Source organism: Apiospora hydei, assembly GCF_038363865.1.
Source record: "Apiospora hydei strain CBS 114990 chromosome Unknown utg000009l_segment0_segment0, whole genome shotgun sequence".
NCBI lineage: Eukaryota > Fungi > Ascomycota > Sordariomycetes > Amphisphaeriales > Apiosporaceae > Apiospora > Apiospora hydei.
Window position 1 is genome coordinate 3,830,431 of NW_027117368.1, and position 14,106 is coordinate 3,844,536.

Sequence of the window (14,106 nt, forward strand, 5' to 3'; positions counted from 1 at the left end):
GAGAGGCCAAGGAAAGAAAGCCGAGTATATAAAAACTTGCTCATCTCCATCTGCCGACAACATCAGCCCATAACGCTCCAAAGCAATCAACAAGCCTGTACCAGAAACTCCACAGCCAAGACCACCCTTACCCCTTTTTGTACTTGCAGTCGCATTATCACAATATTCAATATGAAGGTCAACGCTCTCCTCGTCCTTGCCACCGCAGCATCTGTTTTGGCTGCTCCGGCTCCGGCTGCTGATGCCCAGCCTGCCGAAGCGGTGGCTGCGAGAAACGACTACGGTGACTACGGTGCCTACGGTAATTTTACTACCCTTCTACTCGAAACGTCCTCTATTTTGTATCAATAGCTAACGGAATAATCTTCCAGGCAAATATGGTATGTCAAGAATTGCACTCGGGCAATGAAAACGTCGAGGCATAAACTATATCTAACATCTGACTTGTCTAGGCAACTACGGCGAATACAAGCCCCCTGCCTCATATGCTAGCTACGGCACCTACCGCCGGGCTGTGGACTGGGTCAAGGGTGTCTTCGCTTAAGAGAGCCTTGGATAGCCCCCGTACCGTGGTCACCAGCTAGCTATATTTCAAGCGTGTTTGAGGTGCAACTGCAAAGGGCGCAAATGGGCTGCTATACTTTTGGGGTTTTGTTATCGATATTCGGCGACAATAGGGGTCGGGCCATCAATCATTTAAATCGAGCTAACAGTATACCGCCAAATATAATCTCTCCTTTACGGTGTCAATGAGCAAACGACCGAGGCATAAAGTTGGATTCGAAATTGCGTCCGGAGTGTCTTGTTCATCCAGTATTGAGGTTCGGCCGTCCGGCCCGAGTTCGCACGGTGATGTGCCGCGTAGCCTGTTATCAATGCTCCTGAGAAGAATACATTCGATCCATTTCAATACATGATGAACAATTTTATTACAGCGTTTTTGGTCATTCATAAAATCATGGTAATAGACATCACCCCAAGGACCTGCACTAGCCAGCCGTTGTCTGAAAAGAGTTTCTAGGGGTAATGTGATCTACCATACAATTAACGGACCACGTTTCGTACAGGGTTTTAGCATGAAGCGCTCGGAAAGAAGCATGTACGAAAACCAGTACGCCGAGGCCTGTCAACAGGCAATAACGCTTTCATTCCTTCTAGCCTTGTTAGTTCCTCCAAGTTTTGTTGTACACAAGTGGCTAGTTTTCTAGTCAGAATGTACAAATAGGGGGTAGTATCTGGACCTTGGCTTTCTACTATCCACCATCTTAACCGCAACGTCAGTATAATTGAATCAAGAAGGAATTGACATTTAATCTCTAAGCTAAAGCCATGAAGTTGGCACTGTCATCAGCCCCTACCCAGCGGCGCCACGATATCCGCCATATGTGCCGTGGTGGTGGACGCTGCCCGCTTCCAACCGGACATTCACTTCTACGTCGTGATCAACCCCAACAGCGGACCAAAGAACACCTCGGGCTCCAGCGGGAACGACATAAACAACTGCATGCCCAAGGGCAACAACTACATCCCGCACAGCTGCGACAAGAACAGGTAGACCAAGGTGGACCGGCTGAACCAGGTGTTTAACACCCAGACGCTCGGGACCTCTATGCCCCGGTATTGGCACACGAGCCGCTGCAGTATCGAATGGATCGAGGAGGACATCAAGTAGTGGGCCGGCTGGGTTTCCGAGGCCGGCTGGGCCTCGCTGTGTTCCAACATCCTGATCCACGGCATCTGGTCCGATGAGACTGTCGTGGAGAAGGGCAACGAGACCGCGTTCCGCCAGCCGACCGACCACGTGCGCCAGGGTTTCGCCGCCAAGGGAACGAACAGGGGCCAGTTCGACATCGTCATGAACCCGGCCGAGGACCATGAGCAGGCGCTGTCCGACACGACCGACGCCGTCGTGACGCGCGAGACGTACTGGGCCACGACCGTCGGCGGCGAATGTCCGTGGCCGTACGCCTACTACAACTGAACCGGGGATCGCGTTCGGCGACGGGGCGCCCTACTCGCCGGTGCTGAACCGCAAGGCGATGGTGGTGGTGCGCTACTTCCAGTTCTCTTGTCAACACGAACCGAAATGCAATACAAGCTAAACCGCAGGTTCCTCCAAGTCAGCGCCATGGAGGTGGATGAATTAAACGTCCCAAGACTAGTTGGCAATCAACTGCCGAACGCATCCTACATGCGGAGTGGGGAAGGTCGATTGTCGTTTGCATGAACGACGGCCGGGCGTCGGGAGGATGGCAGGCCGAACCGGGCGGCACTTGGGTAGGTATTGTACTACTCGTACATGAGATGTACTTCGCACGTTGTTGAATGATACGATGGTATCTCTCCTAGTCTTGGGCAAATGAGACCAAAACAGACAGAACTTTAAAATATCGGACGGACTTTCTTATTCCAGTAGCCTGAACCTGACACCACAATGTCGTCATGGAACTTCCCGAGCGGCCCCCCTTCGGTCCCGACCACCAGCCGCAACGGACTTGGGTCTCAGTGAACTCCGAGCATCGTGGCTTTTATCTTTCCAGTCTATGGGCCTTTGTTACAAATCCCTTGCCTGAATTGCATTATTTACTTCAAAATAACGTAAGAAAGTCAATTGATCCTGCCGTGCTCTAACAGACCTCCACCATGGCGCCCCCGACGACAAACCCAAAAAGAAGCAGTTCGACCTCATCAACCGCGGGGTCAAGCGCTCCACCCCGCTGGGTACCGCGTCCTTCATCGGCATGCGCCTGGCCGACATCCCCTGGCAGTACCACCTGCTGCACAATGGCGCCGCCGAGCGCGCCCTCTCCGCGGTGGGCCTGTCCACCTTGGCGGCGACGACCGCCACGACGACCACGGGCATCGCCCTGCTCGACAAGCTGGACCTGCCGCTGCCGCGCCTCCTGCTGCTCGCCATGGCGGCCGGCTCGTCCGCGAAGCAGATCTTCTGGCTGACCTACCTGAGCGCCGAGGAGTTCCCGGTCAGCGCCGCGGTGCCCGTGGGCCTCTTCAACACCGCCATCAACTCGCTCAACTCCATCCTCATCGCGGGCGCCGCGACCTCCTCACTATCCGTCGGCAGCAGCGGCCCCCGCCTCTCCCTCCTCCTCGGCGAGAACTCTTCGTACGGCGACCTGTCCCTCTCCCTCCTCGCCGGCGCCCTGCTGTACGCCGCCGGCATCACCATCGAGACGGTGTCCGAGTACCAGCGCCTGCGGTTCAAGCAGGCGGCGCGGAACCAGGGCAAGGTCTGCAAGGTCGGCCTGTGGCGCTGGGCGCGGCACGTCAACTACTTCGGGTACGCGCTCTGGCGCGGCGGCTACGCCATGGTGGGCTGCGGCTGGGCCGGCGGGCTGCTGATGGGCCTCTGGATGGGCTGGGACCTCAGCAGCCGCGCCGTTTCGGTCTTGGACGAGTACTGCTCCAAGCGGTACGGGGAGCAGTGGGTCCAGTTCAAGAAGGAGGTTCCGTACCGTATCATCCCGGGAGTGTACTAGGTAGGTCGGGTGCTAGCAGGTGGTAAGATTGCGTTGGTCATATGACGGCTGGATGGCTATATGTAATGTATTATTGAGTATATGTGTCTTAATGTACGATGTAGCATAGGACTAATCCAAGTCGGTACCTACATATCAATTATATGGATTGAACAGGTGAAGAGGACTAAGCGGGTCGGTAGTTATAAGTGTATATTACAATATTATACCAAATTGGTGTCGCGGGTAACATCTATCTAGGTAGACAAGATTGCCAAGTCTCATAACTCATAACATGCTTTAAACATACATCCATACACACACATACACAACATGACGCGACAAACCATCTAGCGCGGAGGATAACCGGTTAGGCCGTCTTCTTCAGTCCTCCAAGGATACCGTTGATCAAGCTGAAGAGCCAGCCCAGCAGACTCTGACCAGCGTGGAGGGCATCGGAGATCTTCTTCGCAGTCGGGGACTGGTCGGCCGTGTTGAGCCACTTATCCACATTGGCCTGGTCGTTGGGTGTGAAGGATGGAATGCCACCGGGCAAGACCTTGGTGCACTCGGTCAGCTTGTTGATGTTGTTGACGCCGAGCAGACTCAGGCGGATGTAGCCGGCGGCGAAGTCCTAGAAGAGGGGATATGCGTGAGCCAATCTGATCAAAGTGTAGAGAGAGGTGGTGGTCTGTCTGATGCTTACCTCGTTCCAGTCCTTCTGTCCTCCGGCACCGGCAAACTTCTGCCATTCAGGGGCGGTCTGGGGTGCTTCGACAAGGCAATGTCGCTGTTGAACTTGAACACACGGGGCGGCACGTTCTTGGCCAGAGTCTGGCCGTAGAAGAGCACGTCCCAGACACCGGGGTGCTATCCTGCGGGTCCCCGGCGCGGCTGGTGTTGACGAAGAACTGTTGGCTCGTCGTGTGCGCGCCGACGAGGGCGGTGAGCGAGTGGGGGCCGATGGTCTTGTCGCGGAACAGCGCGATGAGGTCGTCGGCGCTGTTATCCACTCCCGGCAGCAGATTGGGCGGCCCCGCCTGGGCGACGTCGACGCGACCGACGTACGACTTGATGCGCGGGCCCCGGGGGCAGACGACGGTGGCGACGGTGGCGCCCATCTGGATGATATCGGCCAGGGACACGGGGTAGCCCTTCTGCTTGTTCCAGGTGTTGTACCAGCCGTTGACCTTTTGGCAGATATCCTGCAGGCCGTTGTTGTCGGCGCGGTTGATCTCGTCCGTCGTGCAGATCGAACCGTCGGCGCCGCCGGGCAGGCCCTGCGCGGCTGTGGTCTTGGACCAGGTGCCGGCGTCGTGGAAGCCCAGGCGCACGGCCCGTCGGGCCCACGACGTGCATCTGCCCGAACTCCCCTTGAACTCCGCCACCATGTCGTTGACGATGTACTGCCACACGCAGCAGGTGTCCTTCTGGCACGCCGCGGTGCCGAGCCTGGGGGCAGACCAGGCTGTAGTGCTCTGGGGGTTCCTTTGCCGGTCAGGATCTTCTTGATGTCGGCCGCAGTGGGGGTTAGCTGGTTGTCTGGGAGAGTCTGGAGGTCGCCCAGGAGCTCCGTCGAGTCGAACCCGTCGTTGGCACTTTGACGGCTCATGATCTCGGCCATCTGCTCGCCCATACCCGGATAGCCCAAGGCAGAGGGGACACCGGCCAAGGCCACCGAAGTGGCAATGACGTTGGACCACAACATAGCTAATGAAAGATTGGATGGGTATGGGAACTAAGGAGAGCGAGTGGAGAGTGGGATAGGCAGTGAGTGCCTTAGAAGAACGAGGGTCGAGCGAGCGAGTGTCGATGAGGTGGATGATGGTGTGAGATGGGATCTGTGACAATGGCATACACCGAGGGCATTGCGAATTCTTATACTCGATTTCTGCAAGAGAATAAAAGATGTTCACGCCCCCCTCAAAACAAGTCCCAGCAATGACAGATGGATGCAAGCCATCATGCGAGGGCAGCTGCAACAGCCCTTCGGGTACCATTGAAAGAAGCAGCCATGTGTACTCCCAGCCGCTCGCTCTTCGCTTGCGGGTTCGTAGTCATGGTATTGCTGGGCCATCACCACCCCCAGGCCGGAGAGTTGCTGCTATATTCAGCCGGTGTAGGTGCTCAGATGTAGAAAGGCAGGGTCAAGGATACCAGACCCGGTAGGCCGTGACCCGGCGGCTTGGAAACTCGTAGAGTTTACCAACATCTCGGCCCCATTGGTCGTCCCAAGCGACCTGATGACTGAACTTGGCCTGTCCGAGTTCCTTTTGTTCATGCGGTGAATCTCGTAATCACGCCCCGCTACCGTGGGTACGGCGAGGGCATGGTAGATCTTGGAGGCCAGTCGAGACCAGTCCTTGGGTTTAGGGTTTAGCGTTGGCGTAGGGAGGTCGTTGGTGTCGGCACAAGCCCCGCGGTGCTGTGACTATTAAGCAACCTGCAGCAGTCTAGACGCGACCCTTCTGATCTACGCTCCAGGGCCTAACTGCTAGGCTGCCCAGCTGTTTGGTGCCAAGTATGTCAGGGCGTTGGGAGACGCCCAGGGCAACAGGCACTGGTCATTGGGGTTCGTGAAGGACGTACGGGCAAGGGTTGCCAGCACAACGCCGGGACGTGGTATGCCACTGGCTGCATATGCCCCCTGTCGATTTGCAGCTCTGATTTGCAGCTCTGATCTACAGAGGCGCACATCTTCTAGAGCGAACCATGTCGCATATTTCGGTCTTCGATTAGCGCTTGCATCGACCAAACACCGCCCGCCCAATCGGCTTCGAGCAACCTCGAGGAGCTGAGCCCAGTCATATAATCGCCTCCTGCGTGATTGGACAGCCGCATCAATCGACATCACTTTTCGGTTGTCGATCCTCCACCTGACTCTCGCTTATCGACACTATCCCGATGGCAGGGACGGATGGTGGGTTGGAGATATGTCCGAAGCATCGCAAAGCAAGGCTTGTCCTGATCAGCTTTGAAGAAGCAAAAGAACACCCGAACTTCGGACCTGAGGATTGCGGTACCCGATCAGCCGACAACATTTTCTTTTGTTGCTTCAGGTCGTACTTTCCTGTGTGACGACTTGGCATGCGGCTGGAATGCAGCCACGGACCAAGCCTTGACGTGGCTTCTCCCGACTCGTAGAATAACAAAACCCTGCAAATTCGCTGTTGGGAGTCGAAATCGGGTGTGGGCTCGGCCTAGAACTAATGAGTGAGCGACCAAGTGAACATGATATGTAAGAAGTAAAATAGCTCGAGCAATCGTTAGGAATTCGCATGAGAGCTCTAGTTCTTCTGTGCTTTCGGTTGTCCGTTGGGGGCTGCGCTAAAGTAGGTACACACACATACTCAGGTAGCCAGGAGGCGCCAAGCATGACCGTTGCTCGATGCCAGCGGGTACCTGACAACAGCATGTAGGACAACGTGATACTGCGTGATACATATATCTCGGATGATGGAGACTTCCATATTGAAGTTATATTTAGTCATCCAGCCAGCCAGCGTCGGAAGGCAATAGGGGCGAGGCTTTCTGCTGAGCCCGATAGGATCTTATCACACCACCCTGCACCCTGCACTCTGCCACCTTGCAGCTCGTACTCTGTATTGGTGTAGAAGGTGGATCGACGGGCGTATTTCGTGCTCGCTTATTCGTCATGTAAAACCTTGCTCAGGCAGAGCAGCATTCCATCGTCTTATTCCTTCTCCTCCACCGCGACTTCTTCCTTTTTCTCGTCGACAGATGGTCTGTTTTCGACGCAGACGTATCCCCTGAACTTCCTCGCGGGCAGCCGAGAAGCAAACTGTTTGTGTCGCGCCATGTCAGTGGGAAGATCCAGGGTAGTGGCATGCGCATCGTGGTACGTACCATTTCATCAATCTCCTCGAGTGTTCTGCCCTTGACCTCAGGCAAGAACAAATACACCCAGACGGCAGCAATGATGCAGGACGGCAACCAAATATATCCATAGCGGGGGCCCCAATTCAAAGACTCTGGGTTAATAAAGTAGGGCGCTGTAAAGGTCGTCAGCCAGGCAAAGAAGAAGCCCGCGGCTGCGGCCAGACCAAAAGTGTGGCTCCTTAAGCGCTGCGATGGGATTTCGCCACCGGCCAGCCATGCGTACGAGGCTATCATTCCCTGGTTTCACTGTTAGCATCATAGAATCATGAGGCCACTGGCCGTATATGGTCACGATCTTACATTGTAGCTCATCAAGTACAGACAGGAGAAGGCCACCAAAACCTGGCCCGTTACCTTGGCGCCGGGGTTCTTGTCGTAGACCACAGCGACGATCAGCTGCAAGATCCCACAAGTTACGAGGCCGCTCATTAACAAGACTCTCCTTCGGCCGTATCGCGTGACAATAAGAGAGTTGGCAATAATTGCAATGAGTCCCATTGTACTTAGGACGCAACTCATGGCGAAAGGATCCGAGACATTGGCCATGGTGAAGAAGTACGCTTTGTAGGCTACCACATTATTAGCCAACGCATCCTTGCCGTATATGGGGCTGATCCATAGCCCATTTTGACCAAGGGATGGGCTTTCGAGGGCCATGATTGGCACCCGGATTGGCACTCACCGATGATAAACATTGATCCTGAAGCCGCCTGGAGGGTAACAGCAGAGACTGAAAGGAATGTTCGTCGGCGGTCGATGGGATTCCTGAACATGTCCACGACCCCGGTATTGCTTCCCATTTCTCGCTCCTTGTCGATGGCAGCTTTAATGGTTGCGGCTTCGTCATCTATTGGGGACCCCTTCGGCCTGAGCCATTCCAAAGATTTGCGCCCCTTGTCGAACTTGCCCTGCAGGATGAGCCATCGTGGGGATTCGGGGATAAATATCAGGGCAACGCTCAAAACGAACGGCACAATGTAGATGAGCCCTAGTGGGATGAGATACGCCGATTTGTCGGGGCGGCCAGCGGTTGCCCAATCGACTATGGTACCGATCAATGTGCCCTTCGCGAAGTTGGATTAGAAATGTCTGCAATAGTTCCCGTTGAAGTCGCTTACAATGGAGGTGCTAAACTGGAATGCAGTCAGGAATAGGCCGCGGTATCTTGCGGGGCTACTCTCCTGGATATACAGCTGAGAATATGTCATGAAGTAGCCATTCGCTAGCCCGATGAGAAACCGCCCAGCGTACAACGCTCCGATGTCCTCGGTGGCCATCATGATGATGTTCGAAACGCAGCACAGGAGTGAAGCAAGCCATAGGCAGGCCTTTCTCCCGAGTTTGGCAGCAGTGAAGCCTGCCGTGCCAGAGCTGATGAAGGCGCCCAGCGTCATCAGAGACGAGATCAACTGCTGGCGCTCCGTGGAGATGTTCCAGCCTAACTTGGCCACGCTGGTGTCGACTCTGTACCCGTACACCTACAATGGTCAATACATAGCAACCCAGAGATGACAGGTTAGGACAAACCTTCAGGAATCCCGGCATAGCTTGAAGGCCCCCGATCATACCGAAATCAATTCCATATTGAAAAGGAGAGAGGATAATCAGCCCACAGGCTAGAAAACAACGCCAGTGAGCGCGAATCGTATCTTTCCCGATAGAACCCATCTTGAATGTGGAGAGTGACCGACCGTCGAGGTATTCTTGCTTTGTGTTTACAAGATGACACTGCGAGACGTCGCGCTGCGACTAATAAGCCAAAGGCAGCATGGACATCACATGATGGATCTTTCCTATCTGACAGTCCAAGGCTTCGGTTGGTCTTCCCCGCATCTTATGGGATGCGACAGCCCGTATATAGGGGGTTATCAGGCTTGAAAGAAGCAAGCTTGGCAGCCCCGGCAGTTATCCTGTTGGTTATAGGGGATCCATAACTGCAATGCCACAAGGGTCTGGGGAAATGCGGAGGCGGGGGTAGTTCTGGGCCCGTTACGCCCAGATTATCTCAATTTCGAGAATTGACAATGACACCCATGCCGAGGCCCAATATCACGACGTCGGCCGGCATCTATCTCGAGCTGTATCAAAACTCCAAGCCATGGCCGCAGTATCTGGGTCCAGCTTGTGTGGAGAATGCGCAAACGAGTCGGGTGCTGTTTGGGGCTCTCATGGCGTAGGCAGGCACAGATGTCGTTGGAACGAGAGCTGATCAGCAGCTATGGTCGCATCCGCGGCCGCCAGATTAATCATAGGGCAACATGAAGAACTGCAGGGCCAACGCTTTTATTTTCATGTTACTTGTAATGTGTCAGGATAATAGAGGGTACTAACCAAAGCTCTTGCTGAGCATGTTAGGTATAATTATTACATACCTTGTATACTTACACCTAGACATTCAAAGTGATAATCCAACGTCTAAGCTGGGCTCATCAACTGGGACCAGAGAGATATACATGTGTCCGGAATACAGCGCTTACTTGGAAAAACGACTTATCAACAGACAACGCATGTGCCGGTATTAGGGCCGCTTGTGACGCCGCAAAAACAACGTCAATGCACAGCTCTCGTGAGGCTGACAGAAATGGAATCGACTGGACATATTGATCCTTTTCAATGTGTGCCCCCAAAGGCCGCAGAGTATTGTTGCAAAAGGGAGGCCCAATATGGGACTACGAACATGGTTGAAGGTTGAAGATGGGGCCCGGAAGCGTGGTCTGTAGAACCCCACCTTGAGCAGCGGGAGCTCTGGCCAAGTCATAGTCAACCCCACGCTGGATTTCAGTGACGGACTGGCCCAGAGCGAAACAAAATTGTGCCTCCAGCAATCATAGAGATTTGTGAAAGACGCCGCCAATCCTCTCGGTATTGCCCTTCAATCGCATCCGTCACACCAGCTATTGCAGTGAGCTCCATAGCCGCCCCCAGACATGTCGGCAACAGGGAAGGACGCTGTCTCCAGGTACGTGCGATCCGTCACGCAGCGCCCTACTCTACCAACGAACCCCCCGCGACTAATCGGCAAGCAGCAAGGAGGCAGGCGCAACCAATCCCCGAGGAATCCCCCAGGCGCCTTTCGTCGACAAGGTCGAGGACTATGTCTCATCCAGAGAAGAGGTCGAAGGGACGCTACGAAACTTCCAGGAAATGATCTCGTACGTACACAGCCATGGTCGCTCGAAACCATAAGCACGAGCATAGGCGGGCGATCCCTCGTCAATGCGCGCCGAACGATTCAGTCGAGCAGCAAGAAGCGAACCTCGGGGCACGGCTGACTTGGCCGATTCCCCAGGAAATACCAGTTCATGGAGCTTAATCTGCAGCGAAGAGTCGCGGGACTCAACGACAAGATGCCCGACATCCAGAAGACGCTCGAGACGGTGCGGTTTTTGAAGACAAGAACGGTAAGCCGCTCATGCTCTCGGGCTCAGCGTGGCAGCCACTGATGCACAGCCGGCTATCTAGGAGGACTCCGATCCGATCGAGACGACATTCGAGCTTAACGACACACTATATGCCAAGGCAAAGGTACCACCGAGTGACGAGGTCTACCTATGGCTAGGAGTACGTGTGCCTGGAGCATCCTACGCGGATTATGGTTGTTGACAAAATATACACAGGCAAATGTGATGCTGTCATACCCGATCGACGAGGCAGAGGAGTTATTAAAGTCAAAGCTCGCAGCAGCGAAACAAAGCTACGCGAACTGCGAAGAAGATCTCGACTTTTTGCGGGAGCAGATCACGGTAAGACGCTGGTGCTGGGGATCCTCACGGCAATGCTCATACAGCTACTGACGTACCTTGCAGACCATGGAAGTTGCAGTAGCGAGGGTTTACAACTGGGATGTCGTGCAGAAGAGGAAAGAGAAGGCCGACGAAGAGGGCAAAGGAAAGGGAGATGAAGAGAAGTCTTGATCGGCCTCGGGCCTTGGAAACTACTGATTATGTCGACGGGAGAAACTGCCTCAATGGCCTGAGGCTTGGCTCCCTCAAAGCAGAAGGAGTTGCAAAACGACAAATCCTACAGCCACTAATACGGCTGTGCAATGTCACGTCCGACAGGCTGGTCGCGAGGGACGTTGCTGTAGCCGTGGCAAAGATACAAGAAGGGCACCCATGAGGACCTGGGCTATCTCAGCAGACTTGTAAGCGGGCGATCTGCCCCTCCTGGAGCATATGACGATCTAGCCTGGAGACATGACACATACTCGAGGGAGACGGCTGTGTGCTTGCTGACGTCAGGCAATGCTGGAAGAAACGGAATGGAAGCTCGGTATCTAAAAGGAATGTATGTGCTGATTCTTGCACGATCTGTTTGACCCCTTTCAGTGACCCAAGGCTACGTGATATGCGAATGAGCTAGGCACGGGAAAATATTGAAGTAAAATTGCGCTGAAGGCGCCCTGAGGCGGGGAATCGTATCGTAATCTGTTGGCGGGGTTAGGGGTTAAATTTCAGATTCCCTTGAAGAATGGACCCTGGGATTACGTAGCCTCTTCTAGAGCTTAGATGAGCAGCGCGGCTGAGGCGCAGCAGCCTCCGGACCAGGACACTCGCAACTGAGGCTCAGGAATGCGCAAGGGAAGTGGATGATGTAACATTGAACGTAAGTAGGTAGGCAGTCATGTAGTAGAGTAGGATGTAGAATAGGGGAAGTTGACCTGCCTGTCTCTTGATGTGCTGTACATTGATGTTCGCTCGTTGCACGCTGACACGTACACGTAGGATGTAGAGTGCAGAGCCCAACTCCAAAGCCAATTCAAGCCTGCAAGATTCCAGCTGAGCCAAGGTAGCAGCTCCACCCGATCTTCCACCGCTGTTTACGAGGTCGCAACACGGTTCTGACTGACAGGTGGATAGCGGTTTACTGGATAATTTAGTGGCCAGGCCTGTCAGGGTCAGTTGCGAGAAGGCCTTAACCGTCAGTTTTCTGGAGTCCATTATCAGTGATCCCATGAGGCCAGCCCACTTCTGATTGGCAACAGGCCAACCGCTGCCTGCCAAATTCCCACCACCCACCGCTGTCGTCCAGGCCCGGCTTCCGGGTCTAAACTAAAGCGACTAAAGCGACTAAACGCCCCAGCGACCCTAATCATCGCGAACCGGATTTGGCTTGGACTCGACCCCCGGGGGCTTCCAGGAGAAACAGAAACAGACAGCAGTCTTATTACGGGTATATCCTTGCCAGTCTTCTTTTCCTCTGCTACCTGACTGCCTCTGCCTGCGTCGAGAGATACATTTCATCCCCTTTGAACGTTTCTCCGAGTCGGTTACGCTTCGCTCCCAGCTAAAGAACAGGTTTCCATTAAACCGTTCTTCCTCTCTCCCTTCTCGCTGCCACCTACTATCTCCATCCTCCCCGCGCCCAACACCACCAACAAACTCGCCAACCCACTTCTTCCTCCTACCACATTCACCATGGCGTCCGAAAACCCTACCATGAAGTTGAACGAGAAGTACGACGACTATGACTTCCCGACGACTGCTCCCGAAAAGAACCCCGGCCACCCCGGCCACCTCACCAGCGAGCAGGAGGCCCAGGTCGACCAGCTGCGCCTGCTGCTCGAGGCCGAGGGCTTCACCGACCGCCTGGATACGCTGACCCTAGTATGTGTCACCCTTCGGTGTGGTGCTCGTAACAGAGCTGTGCAATACGAACAATTTACTGACATGGAGATCATTGTGACAGCTGCGATTCCTGCGCGCCCGAAAGTTCGATGTCAACAACGCTAAGAAGATGTGAGACAGCCCACGCAATGACGATGGAAGGGGACCATCCGCTGACTGACTTCAAATTAGGTTCGTCGACTGCGAGGCGTGGCGGAAAGAGACCAAGCTCGACGAGACGGTGCCGACCTGGGACTACCCTGAGAAGGAGGCTCTCTTCAAGTACTACCCCCAGTACTACCACAAGACAGACAAGGTACATAAAACCAACGCCCACGCATACCGATCGGTCTACGAATGTCACGAATGTGGTCCAATGTTGGCCAGGCCTTTTTTGCGAAATCCTTTCTTGCTGACATGATCCCTTTCTCGTCTTCTAGGATGGCCGCCCCGTGTACATTGAACAGATGGGTGGCATCGACCTGACCGCCATGTACAAGATCACCACCGCCGAGCGCATGCTGACGAACCTGGCCGTCGAGTACGAGCGCCTGTCGGACCCGCGCCTGCCCGCCTGCTCGCGCAAGGCCGGCAACCTGCTGGAGACGTGCTGCACCATCATGGACCTCAAGGGCGTCGGCATCACCAAGGTGCCCCAGGTCTACTCGTACGTGAAGCAGGCCTCGGCCATGTCGCAGAACTACTACCCGGAGCGCCTCGGCCGCATGTACCTGATCAACGCGCCCTGGGGCTTCTCGGGCGTCTGGAACGCCGTCAAGGGCTGGCTCGACCCCGTCACCGTCCAGAAGATCCACATCCTCGGCTCCGGCTACCAGAAGGAGCTGCTCGCCCAGGTCCCCGCCGAGAACCTGCCCAAGAGCATCGGTGGCACCTGCGAGTGCGAGGGCGGCTGCGCCTTCAGCAACCAAGGCCCCTGGCAGGACCCCCAGTGGACCCGCCCCGCCAAGTGGGAGAAGAAGACGGCGGCTACCGCCACCACGACCGCGCCCGCGCCTACTGCTGCTGGCGAGAGCGTGCCGGTTGCTGCCGCTGAGGACGCACCCGCTGCCGCTCCTGCCCCTGCCGCCGCATAAGGTGGCTGTTCCGCACACTACGTGGGTACG

General features: G+C 55.2%; 7 protein-coding genes across 7 annotated transcripts; 5 read left to right on the plus strand and 2 right to left on the minus strand.

Annotated features, from left to right (window-relative positions):
• Positions 1–171: 171 nt before the first annotated feature.
• PG997_012990 (uncharacterized protein) lies at positions 172–544 on the plus strand (the record flags this gene model as incomplete). The annotated part of the gene is made up of 3 exons (XM_066817304.1): positions 172–301; positions 372–380; positions 453–544. 3 exons carry the CDS (start codon positions 172–174, stop codon positions 542–544), a joined length of 231 nt encoding a protein of 76 aa, XP_066662996.1.
• A 785-nt stretch (positions 545–1,329) lies between these two features.
• PG997_012991 (Spherulation-specific family 4-domain-containing protein) lies at positions 1,330–1,981 on the plus strand (the record flags this gene model as incomplete). The annotated part of the gene is made up of 2 exons (XM_066817305.1): positions 1,330–1,581; positions 1,673–1,981. 2 exons carry the CDS (start codon positions 1,330–1,332, stop codon positions 1,979–1,981), a joined length of 561 nt encoding a protein of 186 aa, XP_066662997.1.
• Positions 1,982–2,442: 461 nt separating this feature from the next.
• On the plus strand, positions 2,443–3,497 carry PG997_012992 (uncharacterized protein; the record flags this gene model as incomplete). The annotated part of the gene is made up of 2 exons (XM_066817306.1): positions 2,443–2,521; positions 2,635–3,497. 2 exons carry the CDS (start codon positions 2,443–2,445, stop codon positions 3,495–3,497), a joined length of 942 nt encoding a protein of 313 aa, XP_066662998.1.
• Positions 3,498–3,846: 349 nt separating this feature from the next.
• PG997_012993 (heme peroxidase) lies at positions 3,847–5,184 on the minus strand (the record flags this gene model as incomplete). Its single annotated transcript, XM_066817307.1, has 4 exons — positions 3,847–4,110; positions 4,183–4,239; positions 4,340–4,954; positions 4,996–5,184. 4 exons carry the CDS (start codon positions 5,182–5,184, stop codon positions 3,847–3,849), a joined length of 1,125 nt encoding a protein of 374 aa, XP_066662999.1.
• Positions 5,185–7,170: 1,986 nt separating this feature from the next.
• PG997_012994 (uncharacterized protein) lies at positions 7,171–9,044 on the minus strand (the record flags this gene model as incomplete). Its single annotated transcript, XM_066817308.1, has 6 exons — positions 7,171–7,278; positions 7,344–7,613; positions 7,677–7,936; positions 8,059–8,440; positions 8,495–8,854; positions 8,904–9,044. 6 exons carry the CDS (start codon positions 9,042–9,044, stop codon positions 7,171–7,173), a joined length of 1,521 nt encoding a protein of 506 aa, XP_066663000.1.
• Positions 9,045–10,303: 1,259 nt separating this feature from the next.
• On the plus strand, positions 10,304–11,290 carry PG997_012995 (uncharacterized protein; the record flags this gene model as incomplete). Its single annotated transcript, XM_066817309.1, has 6 exons — positions 10,304–10,335; positions 10,403–10,528; positions 10,666–10,777; positions 10,839–10,937; positions 10,994–11,119; positions 11,183–11,290. The coding sequence occupies 6 exons, from the start codon at positions 10,304–10,306 to the stop codon at positions 11,288–11,290; spliced, it is 603 nt and encodes a 200-aa protein (XP_066663001.1).
• A 1,503-nt stretch (positions 11,291–12,793) lies between these two features.
• Positions 12,794–14,076, plus strand: PG997_012996 (Sec14 cytosolic factor- variant; the record flags this gene model as incomplete). Its single annotated transcript, XM_066817310.1, has 4 exons — positions 12,794–12,982; positions 13,065–13,114; positions 13,175–13,298; positions 13,423–14,076. 4 exons carry the CDS (start codon positions 12,794–12,796, stop codon positions 14,074–14,076), a joined length of 1,017 nt encoding a protein of 338 aa, XP_066663002.1.
• Positions 14,077–14,106: the final 30 nt, after the last annotated feature.